The sequence below is a fragment of the Pyrus communis genome, chromosome 1, assembly GCF_963583255.1.
Source record: "Pyrus communis chromosome 1, drPyrComm1.1, whole genome shotgun sequence".
Taxonomy (NCBI): domain Eukaryota; kingdom Viridiplantae; phylum Streptophyta; class Magnoliopsida; order Rosales; family Rosaceae; genus Pyrus; species Pyrus communis.
Genome location: NC_084803.1, coordinates 36,883,395 through 36,900,040, shown reverse-complemented (window position 1 = coordinate 36,900,040; position 16,646 = coordinate 36,883,395). Strand labels below are relative to the sequence as shown.

General features: G+C 35.6%; 2 protein-coding genes across 4 annotated transcripts; one reads left to right on the top strand and one right to left on the bottom strand.

The window, feature by feature from the left end:
- Positions 1 to 7,502: 7,502 nt before the first annotated feature.
- LOC137748779 (14-3-3 protein 7-like) lies at positions 7,503 to 11,449 on the top strand. Of its 2 annotated transcripts, none has more exons than XM_068488972.1 (7): positions 7,503 to 8,050; positions 8,814 to 9,120; positions 9,349 to 9,436; positions 10,237 to 10,346; positions 10,449 to 10,594; positions 11,012 to 11,046; positions 11,201 to 11,449. In XM_068488972.1, exons 1-7 carry the CDS (start codon positions 7,984 to 7,986, stop codon positions 11,204 to 11,206), a joined length of 759 nt encoding a protein of 252 aa, XP_068345073.1. In that variant the 5' UTR covers positions 7,503 to 7,983; the 3' UTR covers positions 11,207 to 11,449. The 2 variants fall into 2 exon arrangements, with proteins under 2 accessions (XP_068345073.1, XP_068345063.1); XM_068488962.1 differs by having other exon boundaries at positions 11,012 to 11,055.
- Positions 11,450 to 11,545: 96 nt separating this feature from the next.
- Positions 11,546 to 14,601, bottom strand: LOC137748762 (uncharacterized). Of its 2 annotated transcripts, XM_068488946.1 has the most exons (4): positions 13,804 to 14,601; positions 12,496 to 12,588; positions 12,251 to 12,318; positions 11,546 to 12,006 (listed from the first exon to the last, which is right to left on the bottom strand). In XM_068488946.1, exons 1-4 carry the CDS (start codon positions 14,431 to 14,433, stop codon positions 11,844 to 11,846), a joined length of 954 nt encoding a protein of 317 aa, XP_068345047.1. In that variant the 5' UTR covers positions 14,434 to 14,601; the 3' UTR covers positions 11,546 to 11,843. The 2 variants fall into 2 exon arrangements, with proteins under 2 accessions (XP_068345047.1, XP_068345054.1); XM_068488953.1 differs by lacking the exon at positions 12,251 to 12,318.
- Positions 14,602 to 16,646: the final 2,045 nt, after the last annotated feature.

Below are 16,646 nucleotides of genomic sequence, written 5' to 3'. Positions count from 1 at the left end.
ATGCTCTGTGTAAGAGCAGTTCCACCCCTAACACAAATGCGCTAGCACCCCACCCCTAACACAAATGCGCTAGCACCCAGCGTATTTTTTCACTTAATGAACAGTGATAGACCCCAATGAATAGTAATAGACCAAATGCATCTCCACCCTTAACAAAGAATAGCCTAGTCAATTTTATTAAAATATTATTATTTTTTATTATAAAACAATAAAAATAATAATTTTATTAAAAAAAAAGAAAGTATCTGGTAAATTTGTGGGCAGTCCAGACAAATTCTCCCCTCTTATTTTTGCAAACAACGCACCCAACCGCTTTATTCATCTTTTTCTCCTTCCTGCCTCAATAACACCTCTCTCTATTGTAAGATGTGAGTGTCAAGAAGAATGTGTTCTTGTTCTCGACAAACTGATAGCTCAGTGTATGAGTTATCATGTTGAGGAAATTCTGATCCTACTTGGCTAAGATTAAGAGTCCTAATAACATGCAAATATATTCAAGTAACCTTATCAAGACTTGACAAGAGTTCAATACCTATGAGGACTATACCGAAACCCTAATCAGTTTGGAATATCTAAGGTATCAGTTAATAGGCCTGATATCAAGGGAGTATGGATATATATAGGGAGGTCTCTGCACTCACAGTAATGATCCTTCTTTCGTGCTAAAACCCTATTTGATAGCAAGGACTCTCGGCTGCTTGAGTGTAGAAGACTCCTTATGAAACCCTAGTAGTCATGTCTTCTTCTTCTTCCTCCACTTCGGAAGATAAGTTTATTTCCCTTTGATTGTTTGATTGGTTTATTGTAATTATTTTGGTTTTATCTGTGATCCTAGTAGCTTGTTGATTTTCGAATTACTTCTTACATGTGGTATCAGAGCCTCTCAACTCGCCTAGAATTCAGAATTTCGATCATGGTTGGTTTTGAATATATTGGTAACGTTCCAATATCATGCCATTACTTTTATCCTTACAATATGTAAAGCTTCCGCGAATAACATGACTCATTGATTTATATTGCTGATAATTCAATATGCGGATTGATTATCGTATTGGCTTTGCAAATAATTATTTAGTTATTATTATTATTTTTTAATCTGACCCATCTGCAGAAATACCTTTGCGTGTAGTTGTATTATCCTTGTCTGCAGATACAAATCTGCTAGGGAATTTGCAAAGCTTTGGGGTTCGGATTATTGGTAATCTGTTTGAACAAATTCTTAACAAATTAAAGGCATAATTATTTGTTGTTTTGGTTAAATGTCTTTTACTTGTGGATCCTGAGGCTTCCGCTTAATCTTAGAAAGGGTGCACGAGAAAACATTGATTAAATGCACGATCCTGACATAAGACTTCCGCGCAATGAAGCTAATCGGTTTATCAACTATTTTATGACAGACATCACATTCAGAATTATATATATATATATATATATATATATATGTACATGTTTTGCAAAATTCTTCTCCAGGAGTACAAGGATGTGTTTCAGTTTTCGGAGAATCAAATTACTGTCACTACATGTTATGACAGTCGAATTTTGGATCATGATCAATTTCAACTCAAAAGTGTTTGTATCATGGTTCAAATTATCAGTTCAAATTGAACAGAACGATTAAACTGATGATGAATATGTTTTGAGATAATTCTAAAGAATTCTTATATTCAGTCATGTTTAATTGGTGTATAAGTGAGATACAAAATTAGTATAGATGCAATTTTATCTGCTCAAAAGTGTTAAAATTGTATCGCTAATGAGAATTTTGTATGTTGGTTATGCAAAACCTAATATAATCAGTTTTCGATCCAAAGATGTGACTGGTATTATATGATTTGATGCCATTAATTGTTCATATTTATGAACTCTTAATGAAGAACTTCTGAGCACAAATACTAAAACGTATGTTGTTGATACAGCTATGACTTCTCTCAATTTCTCCAATATTGAAACACTAACTGGATCCAACCACAAAAGATGGAAGGATGACATGGAGATAGCTCTTGGCACACATGTCCATTCATAGCTTAGATGAATGTGTGAACTCATTCTGCAGAAATTAGAAAGGTTTGAGATCCCTTTCAATTCTCAAATCTTGTGATCGTAAGGAGCTTGATCTATATACACATATTAATGCCGTGGCCTTTTTGATGTCATTTTTAAATTGTTTTCTTATCTTAAAAGGAGATTTTGATATATCACAATGGACATGCATGCTAAATGTTGTTTTAAAAGAAAATTAAGATTTTAGTAAAGTTATGACAACAAGACTAGCTATGTTCATGCAGTTTAGCGTACCTAGCAATTTGTTCTATTTTAGTTTCTGATTTTGATAGATTTTTCATAACTACAAATTTTATGAAATTTGGTCATGTCATAATATCAAATGGATTGTTGACGTTGGTATTTTTTTTCACGTTTCTAGACAAGAAATGGATTTATGTTAAATATTTAAGTGTGATACCATGTTGCTGGAATAGTCTGTTTGTGATATTATTTTGATATATCTATGTAACTCCTAAATTCATGAAATTTTAGTATGATATACATTGAGATGTTTATTTCAAATCTGGAAATTTTCACGAGCATTGGTTTGCAAATGAATTATTGGTGGGTTTTAATGTCGGGACTGTTCTGCAGAATTTACGCAGCTCCTGCAGCACATTCCATTTCAATTTTATTTTTATCCCACTTTTAAGATTAAAAAAAAAAAAATTATGGAACTTTTGGTGACAGTAAATGTATATGTCTACTTTATTTCTGGAAATTCTCATGCATATTGGAGACAAATTGAATTTTTGGTGAATTATTTAGTCTCCGGTATGTACTGCAGAATATTTGCCGTTTCTGCAGCATATCCCATTTCTAATTTTCTTTTAGTACACTTGTAATGTCTGAAAAATTATGAAATTTTGGGAATTAATATCTTTGTATGTTTAATTTATGTTTGAAAATTTTCATGCATATCGGATGAACAGTGAATATTGGTGATTTTGTAATCTCAGGTCTGTACTGAACCTTTTTTCTGCAGTTTCTGCAGCACCTCCCTTCTCGAATTCATGTTTGGCTCGCTTAAAAATTTTAAAAATCATGAAATTTTTCGAAATAGTAGCCATATATGTCTAGTGCACACCTAAAAATTTTCATGACAATCTAAAGAGAATTTAGTTTTTAGTGAATTTGCAAACTAAAGTAGTATTGCTGAATTTTGGTACTTCAAAATTAGTTTTTGTTATGTGATATTGTTTCACTGATTTGTGCACACCTATTGGTACCGATTATTGTACAAGTTTATGGTTCCAATATGTCCTTATTTTATGCAAATTCTCAATACTAATGACTTTATAGACAACACTGATTAAATTTTGTTTAAAGATGTATTGGTTTATTTTGCTCAAATCAATATTTTGTTTGGTCATCAATTATGATTATATGATCATTGTCTTTCGAGAAAAAGAAAAAAAAAAAGAAGGAAAGTGATATCAGTTTACTAATTGATCATTTTGGTCTCTATCGAATAACTAAATAATCATGTTTCCTCTTTCGAGAACTTTATTGTTCAATGTTAATAATGACATACTCTTGTGTCTGATTTAATCTTTTGAGAACCGGTTATTTAATACTGTTCTAAAGGATTATTTTGAAAAATCAAAATTCTAATTTATATGGTGAATACTTTTATCCCAACAGGAATTTCAGGAAATCGCTCACCAATTATAAATTAGTATTACAGCAAATCATAAAGTACTTCTAACATATTTTCATCTGGCCAAAGCTGTTGAAGCTATATGTATTTTGTGTATTTTATGTTTTGGCTAGCTATGCAGGTGTAACAATCATGCAATTTGGAGTTGGTTCAATCCTCCACAACTCGACTACTTCCATGATGAATCTTGTAGAATCGAGAATGAGTAGGTAAATTTGCCAATCTTTTGCCTTAATTTTCTCTAAGTTCTAAATTGGATTAAAATTATTGTTGGAAAATTGATGTTATTGAGATATCTAAGTGTTTATCAACTTTGTTTTAGAATTAAAACATAAATTTTGAGTTTGGATTCTCTTATTAGGTTTCATTTTAATTTATGAACTAATCTTTAACACATATGTGGGTCATCTCTCATACACTAAAATTAAATTAAATTTGTAGTCATTGCATAAGTTTTTATGGAATTTTTAATTCTAACCTACTTTAACAAAAAAAAAAAGAAAAAAAAAAAATTATGTATTTGATCTTTATTGATTCAACTAGCCTATATTTTGTTATATGAAAGCCACTTTCTCTAGTGTTTAAACTTGCAATTTTGAGTGTTTGCCCAAGTGGGAGAAATAATGTATTATGGGCTTCACACTCATCAATTCTGCATGCTTTTAATGATCATGGTTTTGGTAGATAAAACGTAAATTATCATACTTGTTTATATTTTATTTGTTACACATGTAACTAATCTTGAAGGAAATTCAAGAAGGGTTAATGAGTATATTCTGCTCAAAAGTGTTTTTCTTATTAATTCTTGTTTGTCGTTCAAGAAATTGGACTTGTGATTCATATGTTATTTATGGATAATTAATCTGCTCAAAAGTGTTTTCTTATTCAGTCCAACTATAAATCAATGAACGGTTAAACATGGAATTGACAAGATTGTATATACTTCATCTGCTCAAAAGTGTTGAAACTATATACGTTTGCCCTTGTATTTTATGTTTTAGCTGTGAAAACCTAATATAATCAGATTCTGTCCAAAGATGATTCTAGAATTATATGTTTTTGTTGCAATCAGAAAACATTCCGTTAAAGTTTTCTGTTTTTGTCAAATTTTAGATGAATAAAACTGACCATATGATTTTGTATATCTTTTTAGCCACTCACTTCCTTGCAATATCTGACATAGAGATATAGTCAGAAAAATTAGTAGTTGATGTTGAATTCTCAATACTTTTAAATCCTTGATTAATGCTTGATCAGTGGGAGCTTTTAAGAGGTATGTGCATTTATGAGATTTTTTACTCTTTTAATCGGTGGGAGTTTAAAATTACTTTTGTATTATTAAATTGAAGTGTTAGTGGAAAATGGTTTAATCGTAAAATTTTATTCATAAATCTTGATAAGAGAGTAATTTTGTAACAATATATTGTATTTGCATCTTCTCTTATCAATATGTTTTAATTGACAGAAAATGTGAGCCATGCTTGCATAAGGCTCAGTTCAGGAGTTGAATTTTGTTTATCAACCTGAAACTTTTGAATTCTGTCAAACAACATAGTGCTTATGGTGTAGGTACTTGTAATCATAAAGTGCACATGTAGAAGAGATTACATAATGCATTTATGATTCAATATTCGAAGCTATAAGTGACAGGTTGTTAAAGGTTTAATTGCAGCTTTCGGGGACTTGTGATCACCTTAGTCTTAGCCTAAGTAATATCATTCTTCTTGGACACTCAAGTGGGAGAATGTAAGATGTGAGTGTCAAGAAGAATGTGTTCTTGTTCTCGACAAACTGATAGCTCAGTGTATGAGTTATCATGTTGAGGAAATTCTGATCCTACTTGGCTAAGATTAAGAGTCCTAATAACATGCAAATATATTCAAGTAACCTTATCAAGACTTGACAAGAGTTCAATACCTATGAGGACTATACCGAAACCCTAATCAGTTTGGAATATCTAAGGTATCAGTTAATAGGCCTGATATCAAGGGAGTATGGATATATATAGGGAGGTCTCTGCACTCACAGTAATGATCCTTCTTTCGTGCTAAAACCCTATTTGATAGCAAGGACTCTCGGCTGCTTGAGTGTAGAAGACTCCTTATGAAACCCTAGCAGTCATGTCTTCTTCTTCTTCCTCCACTTCGGAAGATAAGTTTATTTCCCTTTGATTGTTTGATTGGTTTATTGTAATTATTTTGGTTTTATCTGTGATCCTAGTAGCTTGTTGATTTTCGAATTACTTCTTACATCTATCTCTCTCTCTCTCTCTCTCTCTCTAAAGGTTTGTTCCTTTTGCAGAACCAACCCTTCATCAACTTTAAAGGTATGACTTTTCCTTCGTTTTCTTAAGCTCTTTCAGTTTCCCGAGCTTGATCGTCGTTTTATTGTTTCTGCACAATTTTCTATAATTTTTTTCACATTTTTTCTAAATTCGGATTTGGAGGAGCTCTGCACCAAGAACCTGGAATCTCCCTTCGCCCCGGAATCAACCTCAGCCCGAGGAGCTTTGCACCAAGAACCTGAAATCAACCTCAACCTCAAGGAGCTCTGCACCAACATCTCTCTGTGACGCGTTGATCTTGCAGGAGGTTGATGGCCCGGCTGACGTCAGATGGCCCGGTATGTGGGTCTGTCGATTTTAGGCCAGTCTCTTGCCTGGCTTGGGCTGGATGCCAGTCAAAATACTGGGCTGGAGTGGATAGCCTGGGTACCGGGCTGGTTTTTTGGCTGAGTGCTAGCCTATCAGTTCTCCGGTGGAACTGCTCTAAGCGGTGGAGGCGTCTGCAGAAGGCTAGCGTGTTTTGTTTGTGGTGTTTTAGTTTTTGGGCTCCAACTAGTGTTTTGGGCTCAGTGTTTTGGAACTTTGGTTCCTTTTGTTTTTGTTGTGTATCACTTGTTTGGAACTCTGTGTTTAGTTGTTTATTGATAATAAAATTCGCATTTTGACCAATATAAAAATGAAAATCTCTAATTCTATGAGATTTTGAATATCTACAGATTTAAATGGATATTTTAAAATTTTAATTTATTACTGTTGAATTTGAAAGTATTCTTCAAAATACTTTTAGATCTTAAGTTGATTGCACCATGACTTAAAAATCTTTTAAAATCCTCTTTTAAAGACTAATTGACTACACCAGATTTTAAAGTTTATTAAGGTGCATTTGTTGCACCGAACTAGCTCAGATTGAAATAGCTTCAAGGACTAAACTAGATTGGCTAAAATTATGAAGCATTTGGTGCAGTGTCGGATTATGACTAAATTTTAATTTTTTTTAAATTTAATTATAAAAACTAAATTTCACATTCTGATCTAAATAATTAAATTTAGATCTCCTTCAAATTCTTTTATCTTTTACTTTATAAATTGATGGAACTTCAAGATAATCATGGTAATTCTAATATATTACAAAAAAAAAAAAATATAATACTTAAGTTCATCAATTTCCCTTCTTCACGCCTCTCCATCTCTCTTCATCTCTCTTCATCTGCCATAGCCTTGCTAATCCCATCATCGCAATTATGAAAACAAATAGTTGCAGACCTGTTTTCTCCTAGCGATCTGCAGATCCGAAGCAAACCACAAAGCCCAGCCTCCTTCTCCAACCACGATTTAGCAACCGCGATCTGCAAATATGTTTCCTCTTCTTCCAGCATTCTCTTCGAAGCACCCAATTCCCATATCAATCCAATAGAGAAAGAGGGGATACTTGTTCTCACCAGTTCACTCAATGATCTATTTTTTATATGATAATAATTAATTTAGGATACGGTCACAATAATATAACACATATAAATAAGTCATTTGCTTCGTGGGGCAGCCTCACTGTCGGAGATCTCTCTCGGTGAAAACAAAAAGGAGTTGACATAACATGTCGCTCAAAATGGAGACCACTTGCAGTGCACCACGTCACCCTTTCCAATATCAGTGGTTGTCCCGATCAATAAAGCATCCAACCATATCGCTCCATGTGATCCTTGTTTCGGATCCAATTCCATCCACCCGCCCGTATCTCACCGTCCGAGGATCCAAGGGAAGGGTTCACAAAATCCAGACCTATCTCACTCAGACCATTGATCCGACAACCTGTCCGCTAACCATATCCAACCGTCTGTCAGTTGCACTATTGACTAGTCATGTGATAAAAAGAGATAGACGAAAGGTTACGACAAGAGATATATAAGAAGAGCATATTATATAGTTGTAGCTTTCCAAGGTTGCCAGAACCAGAGTTTCTAGAGAGAGAGAGAGAGAGAGAGAGAGAGAGAGAGAGGCTATGGAAATAGAGAGAGAGAAGCATGCTTACCAGGCAAAGCTTGCTGAGCAAGCCGAAAGATACGATGGTATGTATATGTTCTTCTTCTTGCATGGACGCTTCGTTTTCTTTTTTACTATTTCCTTATTTCTGACGTATTTTTGGTACTCAGTCTCATCTATTTTGTAGATGATATAATATAATTAAATTTGAGCAAGTGTATTGTGGTGATGTTATTTTTCATTTCATTTTCTTACTTTTGGGATTGGTGGTGTTATATTTTGTTATATTTTCTTGGCTTTGGAAGAATACTAAATGAGTTCACTCAACAAGCATCTAGTTCGTCTAAATTAATTAGACCAAGTTAATTACTGCATGTTCATCCTAAAGTAATGATTATCTCAAGTTTTCGGTTTGATCCTTGATCGCTTAGCCTGTTTTTTCGATCCCAAAAAGATAGCAAATGGAGAAGTGATACCTATACATTAGGTTTTCCTAAGCAGAGACAAAATTCCCAGTTGTTTACAAGCAAAACTGGTTATGTTAAACACTATTTGATTGTGAAACATGTCATACCCCATCCTCGATCACCTGTTCGTTCTCCGACTCAGTTGGGGACCATTTATTTGGTTTGTGTGTGGAATGTAAAGTTGATGGAAATTGTTTAATTTTGTTTGTTAGTTTTGATATGGTATTAGTCTTGTCTTTTTTGCAACAGTGTTTCCCGAACGTTGCTGATTTGAGTTTTGAAATCATCTGTGGTGGCAGTAGTGCAAAAAAATTTTGTGTTGATGGATGTTTTCTAGACTTGCATATTACATATTAATTACAGTTCATTTTTCTTGATTCAGAGATGGTTGAAGAAATGAAGAAAGTTGCCGAGTTGGATGTGGAACTGAGCGTGGAGGAGCGACATTTGGTGTCAGTTGGGTACAAGAATGTGATCGGGGCAAGAAGGGCGTCATGGCGGATACTGTCTTCAATTGAACAGAAGGAGGAGGCAAAGGGAAGTGAACAAAATGAGAAGAGGATAAAGGAGTACAGGAAGAGGGTTGAAGACGAGCTTGCGAAAATTTGCCATGATATACTAACAGTTGTTGATAATCACCTCCTCCCATCTGCGTCCACAGGGGAATCCACTGTTTTTTACCAGAAGATGTGAGCTACAATTTGGTTTTGAATTTCTTACTTTTGTTGACTTTTTGTGCGTATTAGATTTAGATTACGAAGGATCTTCACTCCAATGCCTATTCCTTTTGACAGACTTTGTCACAATACAAGTTCATGTTTCGCTTTTCTTTGGCAAGTGAATGTGAGAGAGAGAGAGAGAGAGAGGGAGAGAGAGGGAGAGATTTGAGTTGTGATCCTTGTTGTTTCGTGTGACAGGAAAGGAGATTACTATCGATATCTAGCTGAATTCAAAGCTGGTGATGATCGTAAAGAAGCTGCTGATCAGTCGCTCAAAGCCTATGTGGTATGCTTTGATTCTTTTGTTTTTTTTTTTTTTTTTTTTTTTTTTTTAATAAAGGGGATCAGCCCCCTCCGCTTATTAAACTATTAAAGAAGCAAAAAGGTAGGTACAAAGAAGGGAAGGACAAAGAACCAAACCCCGAAAAAGAAACCATGCCCACAAATCAAGAAAAACGATAGTTAGGGAATCCTGAAAAATCCCTAGAATAAGCTGCGATCGTAAAATATGGGACAAGATCCCACCAGTGAGAACCAACGTGATCAATCACATAATAGCTAAGGAATCAGCAACCTGATTGCCCTTTAAAATATGACAAAAACGAGAACGCATTTTAGTTAAGAGAGTGGAACAGTCTAACAAACGAACCCTAAAACACCATGGCCCCAATGAAATTAAAGAAAAGTGAACATCCAATCCAATGACGAGTCACATTCAATCCATAAATAAAATCAACCTTAAGACCAAGCGTGAGTTGCCGCTTTAACCCCACCAAAGAGTTCAGCTTCTAAAGCAGAAGCTGATTGTAAAGACCCGGCAAAACAACCGAAAGTAAAGCCAACAGAATTTTGAAAAATACCCCCAAAACCCGCTAAACCAGGACAACCACGAGCAGCACCCCCAATTTTAACTTTAAACCAATTATTTAGAGGAGGATGCCACAAAATCTCAACAATGTGTTAAGCTTTGGTCTGCTTTCTTTCTGGATGTCCTCTTCCCTGTCATGTTTTCACTTTCTTTTCACCGTCTTGTTATATTCACGTGCCAATAACTAGATCCTAACGAAATTTACATATGTGCTGCAGAATGCCATTGATACTGCTGCCTCTGAGTTGCCCCCAACACACCCAATCAGGCTTGGCCTGGCTCTAAACTTTTCTGTTTTCTACTACGAAATTCTAAACTCCCCTGAGAGGTTTCCCTAATCTTCCTTTCTCTCTTCCCCCTTGGCTGCCTCCTTCTGGTTATTCTACGTAGTGTTTACTTTTGTGTTCCATTTGCAAATTGCACCATGCAGAGCGTGTCATCTAGCTAAGAAGGCATTCGATGAGGCTATTGCCGAACTTGACAGCCTCGACGAAGAATCCTACAAGGACAGTAGCCTCATTATGCAGCTTCTCAAAGATAATCTCACAGTGTGGACCTCGGATCTGCCAGAGGGAGGTGATTTTATGAGTCATTTTCTTTCTTTCTGCATTGTTTTGAATCTTTTTTCCAACTTTCCAAATTATTTTCAAGTCATGTCACTGTGATTTCTACAAGTGTGATTTCTACAAGTCCTGATAATCCCTCTTAATTGGAGTCGTTGGGTTACAGGGCAAGATCTTCATAAATTCATTATTCTTTCTCATTATTTCGATAGCGTAGTGGTTAGTTATCTTTTGCTCAATGAAAATGTTTGCTTTTACGTTCTTTTTCGTTGTTTGCATCAAGAAATACCTCCCCCTCTGATCATGTTCTCCTTCTTAACAATCTTTTGTTGTTGGTGCTTGTGTAATTAATGAAAAGTAAATCAAGTTAGTTGTTCTGAGTTTATGCACTTAATTCATAATTACTGAATTTTTTTCATTGAATTGTCAGGTGAGCAATTTAAAGTTGAAGAACCCCATCCAGAGGTAAGGCAGGTAATACTATGACAGAAAAAAATGCACTTTGATTTCGCAAAAGTTCATTTCCACTGTGAGCCGTTTATTTTCGGACATAGTTTTTCTGGTTTGTTTGTTACATTGGCTTGCTTCCTTCAATCCCTAATTAGTAATCAATGTGCAGAACTAAATGGGGATTGGAGAGACTAATTATTTGGGACTGGCTTTCGGCGATGGAGCAACATAAGCCGTGTGACTCAACAGATTACTAAGTTTGTAGTGCAGGGAAAGTGAGTACTGCTATTGGCTTGTATCAGTGTATGTATTGTCTATTAACATAATCATACTCTAAATTTGTGATCCTGAGGGAATTTGAATGCCAAAATGTTGAACACTTACATATGCTCTCCCTATCAGATTTGTTTCTTTCTTCGTGAACGAGACATGCCTATTGATTTTCGGCCATCATGTTCCTTGTTGTATACGTGCATTGGAAGGAATCGAACCCTTGGCTACTTTGGCTTGTTCGTTAACTATAACATGTAATCTATCTATTTGATACACATCTCTCATTGAATAAATTAGTTTACAGGGTAGGCATATTATTTGCCCCTTATGCTATGAAAGTTACATTCACTAGGATCCTTCAAATGAATCTCCTTTTCCATCTTCGGTGGAACACAAGCTTGTGCTTGGATGAAGCATGTGCCGGCAATGTGCTTGCGTCAATCAGCCACGCGTGAGTGGGCAACTCCAGGCCGCTGATGCATGAGAGAGTCAACGGTTGAGAGTCGTCCACCTGCGAGATTTTTCTCTACAATGATTAATTAGTCTGGCTGGTTTTGATGTTTAGCAGATGAACTTATCGGAGGGGGCAGTGAGTCGAGTAAGAAGGACTTGATGTGCTTGTGGTACTCCTTGGTCTTTTCTGCGTTCAATGCATGCCCTGCATCCTTGATTACTACAAGCTGAGCATTTTCTCCCAAGTGCCTATGTTTTTTCAAAGAATTCAAAATTCCGAATGAGTGAGTGAGTTTGATAATCATTTCGTTTTCAGTTTTCACCTTTCAAAAAAAAATAACGAAAAACGAAAACTAAAAACTATTTTTTTTCAGTTTCCAAAATTTGATTTTCAGTTTTTTGTTGTAGTAACTAAACCAAACTGAAAACTAGAAACTAAAAACTGCCCGTAAACAAATGCATTTGGTCAACACTCGAGCATCAGAAAACTGACCTCTTTAATTTGTGAGCAAATTCAACTGGAAATACTTGATCATGTTCTCCCCAAACTATAAGGGTTGGCTACGAAATGAAATTTGAAATGTATTATTTAATAAAGGATTTGCTAAAGATAATCATGCTCACACACCCGGGAGATTTTCAACCGTTGGCATTGCATGCATTAACAGTTGAAAATCACTGGTGCGTTTGAGGAACTGACTTAAACATTTCTTAATTAAGAAGATTGAACATTTGAACCTGAGGAATCTTGGGGAGGTCTGAAAGTTTTCGGTTTTTGGGGATGGCGTGGATCAACTCTTTCTTCTCTTGCACAAATTCGGAGTACATTGCCTGCTCATTTCACCAAAATTTTAGTCCTATTTAAACCGAGAACTTTTTCTAGGGATTTTCCACAATTTTCTAGAGTATTTTAATCGTTAAATCTTAGTCTCAAAATACAAAAACCAAAATTTAACTGCTAAGAAGTTCAGAGTATCTTGTACTCCAGAGTATCATGGAACTTTTGCTTTTATCTGTCGGTATATAAATACAAAAATTTTACTCATCACATCTTTCATACCACATTTGTACTGTATTTTTAATAGAGAAGAGATCGACATGTATTAGTTGGTTCTACCTCTAAATGTGGTATGAAAAATGTATATGAATAATAAGTGCAGTAATACTCTTCGTATAAACGTAATCGCAACAAATTACTTGCATGAATAATTTGTAATTGTTTTAAGAGTGTTTTTATACCAAACCAAACCATGTTGTTTGTTGATTTGTCAATTGTCATGCACATGACTAATGATTCAATAAGACAAGGGATTATATGCCTAATCATTCCCCACCAAGAACTTAAGATATGATATATTTTTTAATAGACTAAATTTTGACGTGTCAACTAGCTGTTGATTAGATACTTCCAGAAAATAAGTTATCACTTTATTTTTAATTAACGGTGAAAACTCTTCGCAGCATTTGGAATACCATATTATATTTTATCCAAATCCTAAAAATAAGTATTTGTTTTGGTAGATTTCGTTAGCAAAAGTGCAAAATAATCTTTTTAAAGTTTCCGTTTATTTTATTTTATTTGTATTATAAATATTTTAGAAACAAGGACCGTTACATTTTTTTTTCCTTTCGTCTGAGTTAAAATTTTCGACAATGTTTGTGCCCTCCATACTTTGTACGATTTTTTCTTTTTCAATAAATTTCGTACTTTTTTTTTTAAAAAAAAACAAACAAACCACCAAAGAAAAATCACAAGACAATTGTTCCTATTACATGTAATATAGTTACCTTTTTAAATACAAGCGAAATTAGTAACGGTAGTTAACTTCCTTATTTGCCCCTACATTAATATCGGACAATTAATGAAGACTATGATTTTCATGTTGAAAGGATTAGACTGCTAATTTCTTCCTCTTAAACTATCATTTGAGGGATTTGATTGAGTAAATATTTATTATGTTAATCCATAATTTTAATCTAATTCTCCATAATAAACGAACTGACAACAATTAAACTGAAATCAAGATATCAGTAAGTTCAATTTACCTGAATGAAATCCATGAGCAAGCAAGAGGGCAGCAATCCAACCGGAGGTGGCTTGAAAAACGTGTACCTAACCAACTCCTTCAGCTTCTCAGGCGTCTGCGGCGTCAAAATCCCGGCCGCCTCATCCAAATCCGAGATCCCAAACGCACCTTCCCAGAGGTCCTTCTCCTCCAGGCACACGGCGGCGCAGCATATCACAACCCTCTCCACCGCCTCCTTGTACATGGCAGCCAAGCTGTAGCCCACAAACCCGCCGTAGCTCAGCCCCACCAGGCTCAGCCTCCGCACCGAGTGCGCCTCCATCGCCTGCATCACGCACTCGGCCTGGAACCACTCGGACCGGTCGGGCCGGGTCGTGTAGGAGTCGCCGAAGAAGACGAGATCCGGCACGTAGACGTTGTAGTGAGGGATGACATGGCGGAGGAGGTCAACGAACTGCCACATTGCGTTGACGCCGAATCCGTGGATGAGGAGGAGGTTGGGCTTGGAAGGGTTCGGGGATTGCGGGACCCAGCAGTGCATGGTGGTGGCGCCGTCTTTGAGGTCGGTGATTGCAGACCGGAGGCCGGCTCGGGCAAAGGTGAACCGGTGGCATGAGTTTTTGGATTGGGTGATGCTGAAGCATGGCATTTTGGGTTAGTTTTGGAACTGTGTAGTAACTAAATTGAGGACCGGGTGATATATTTTGGGTCGGTTTGAGGTGGGTGATGCCGATTGGTGGGTTGGATAGGGTTGCAATTTTCATTTGGATGTGATGTTACGTGTAAAGAAATGGGTGCTGGAGAACTTATGCATAGGTTGAAAAGTAGCCAAGGAGGAGGAGTGAGAGGTTTTTGGGGAGTCGAGTCGTACGAATACCGTCGACATGGATCTGGCAGTTGAGCCCATAAATGGAGAAATTATTTTCAATGGGACATTCGCATATCGGCATCAAATACAATAGCGTAGGATGAAAATTATTTAGAAACAATAGTAAATATTGGATGGCAAGGTAAGTTGAAGAAGAGAACCAATGCTTCATAATTCAATATGCAAAGATCGTATCTCCTAATAGAACAAGATAGTTGAGATGGAGTGAAAATAGATAATGTTAGGAAAATCAAACTCACGAACTGAAGAACATTCGTTACGAACTAAAGATGCTACAGAACTAACGTCAAGAGGCAAAAATACGTTAAGTAGATATTTTTAAGGAACACTTTGTATCTGGTCCTTAGTTGGTATAATTATTTGATCGAAACCTTATTGAATTTCATTTTTTTAATCAAGATCTCTATGCTTTGTATATATCAGCATTTTATTATTCACATATTTCTATGTCAGCTTTTTATTTTATTTATTAAAAATTTTAATTTATAAATTATACTTCATATCACTCATTATCACAGCAAAACAATGGGGGAGCATTGTAACTGAAATTCCCAAATTTCAGTCCCCCAATTCAAGTTATTCGTGAAGTCTGTCATTGAAAAGCTGATGTGAAGTCTCCATATATGCTAACAGAAAAATGTGCCCCATATAATAATTTTGTACATCCCCATGCATATGGCCTTTTTAGTCCCATTGACTGCAAAAATCTTCCAGTATTGATATTTACCTGATTAGCTAGTTTGTACCCCAGATTCTAAAACTGATTTTGCAGTCACCATATATGCTAACAGAAAATGTACCCAATGCAATAAGATTGTACCCACGCCTGGCCTCTTAAGGCACATAAAGGAAAAAAAAAAACTTATGCAAACATTTTTACAAACACTTGTTGTGTATACGAGGAATTTGCCAAAACAAAAATACAAGCTAAAATGAAATGCTCTCATATTCAAATACAAGTCGTTAGTTGAAGATACAAAAACATCTTGTCAAACAAGAAGGTAAAAAAAACCGCCTTGAACTGGTTGGAGGATCTCCAATGTCACATCCCGACCCGGGCCCCCATCATATCCCAGACTCGATTTCACCGTAGTACGACCATTTTCAGGATGGGTGACCCACTAGGAAGTTCTCGTATGAGTTCTCAGAAAGCCTTGTGCTAGCTAGAGATGAGAATATACATATAAGGCTTACATGATCCACTTCCCTAGATGATGTGGGATGTTACATCCAAGTTCCTCTGCAAATGCAATGTAGTTCTTCCCGGCTTGAAATACCTCCGACTGGGTAGAACTATGGTACAAAGATTACCGATTTAAAAATCTTAACAAAGTCTCTCCGATGTAAGAAAAAACGAACGCAGTATCTTCAAATATTATGCAAAAATCTGCATTTGTTTAAATGCTCGTAGAGAACAAATGAATACGGCTCAAATTTTCGCAAAATTTGAATTGATCAATTTGAATGCAAACGTAAAAACCAAAAACGTAAAAAGTGTGCTTTGTCTATTGGTTTGTAATATGGTTTGGAGTGAGGTCCCGGATGCCCTCCTCTAAGACTCATTGTAATCTTTTTCCAAGTTAATGACATTATCCTTTTCCTTTTAAGAAAAAAAAGAGAGATAAATAACCTTCTCGTTGCGAGAAATTTTTCATTATGACGGGAACATATATGGTACATCACGTGCTTTTATGTAAGTAGTGTGAAATTTTATTTTTTAAGTTATTAACTTTTTTAACACACATATCCTATTATTTATATAGTGACAAGTGATGTATCATCCTGTGTGATGGTCACATTGAAATATCTCTCCCTGGTTGCCCTATACCTCATTTTAATCAGTAAACACATGATATGATATGAATGTGAATGGTATCAGTAGAATTTACCCATATTTCTCTATAAAGCATATCATTGGAGCTCATTGAAGAAGGCACATATTCTCTCATGCACTTATGTAAGCGTCTTGGTAG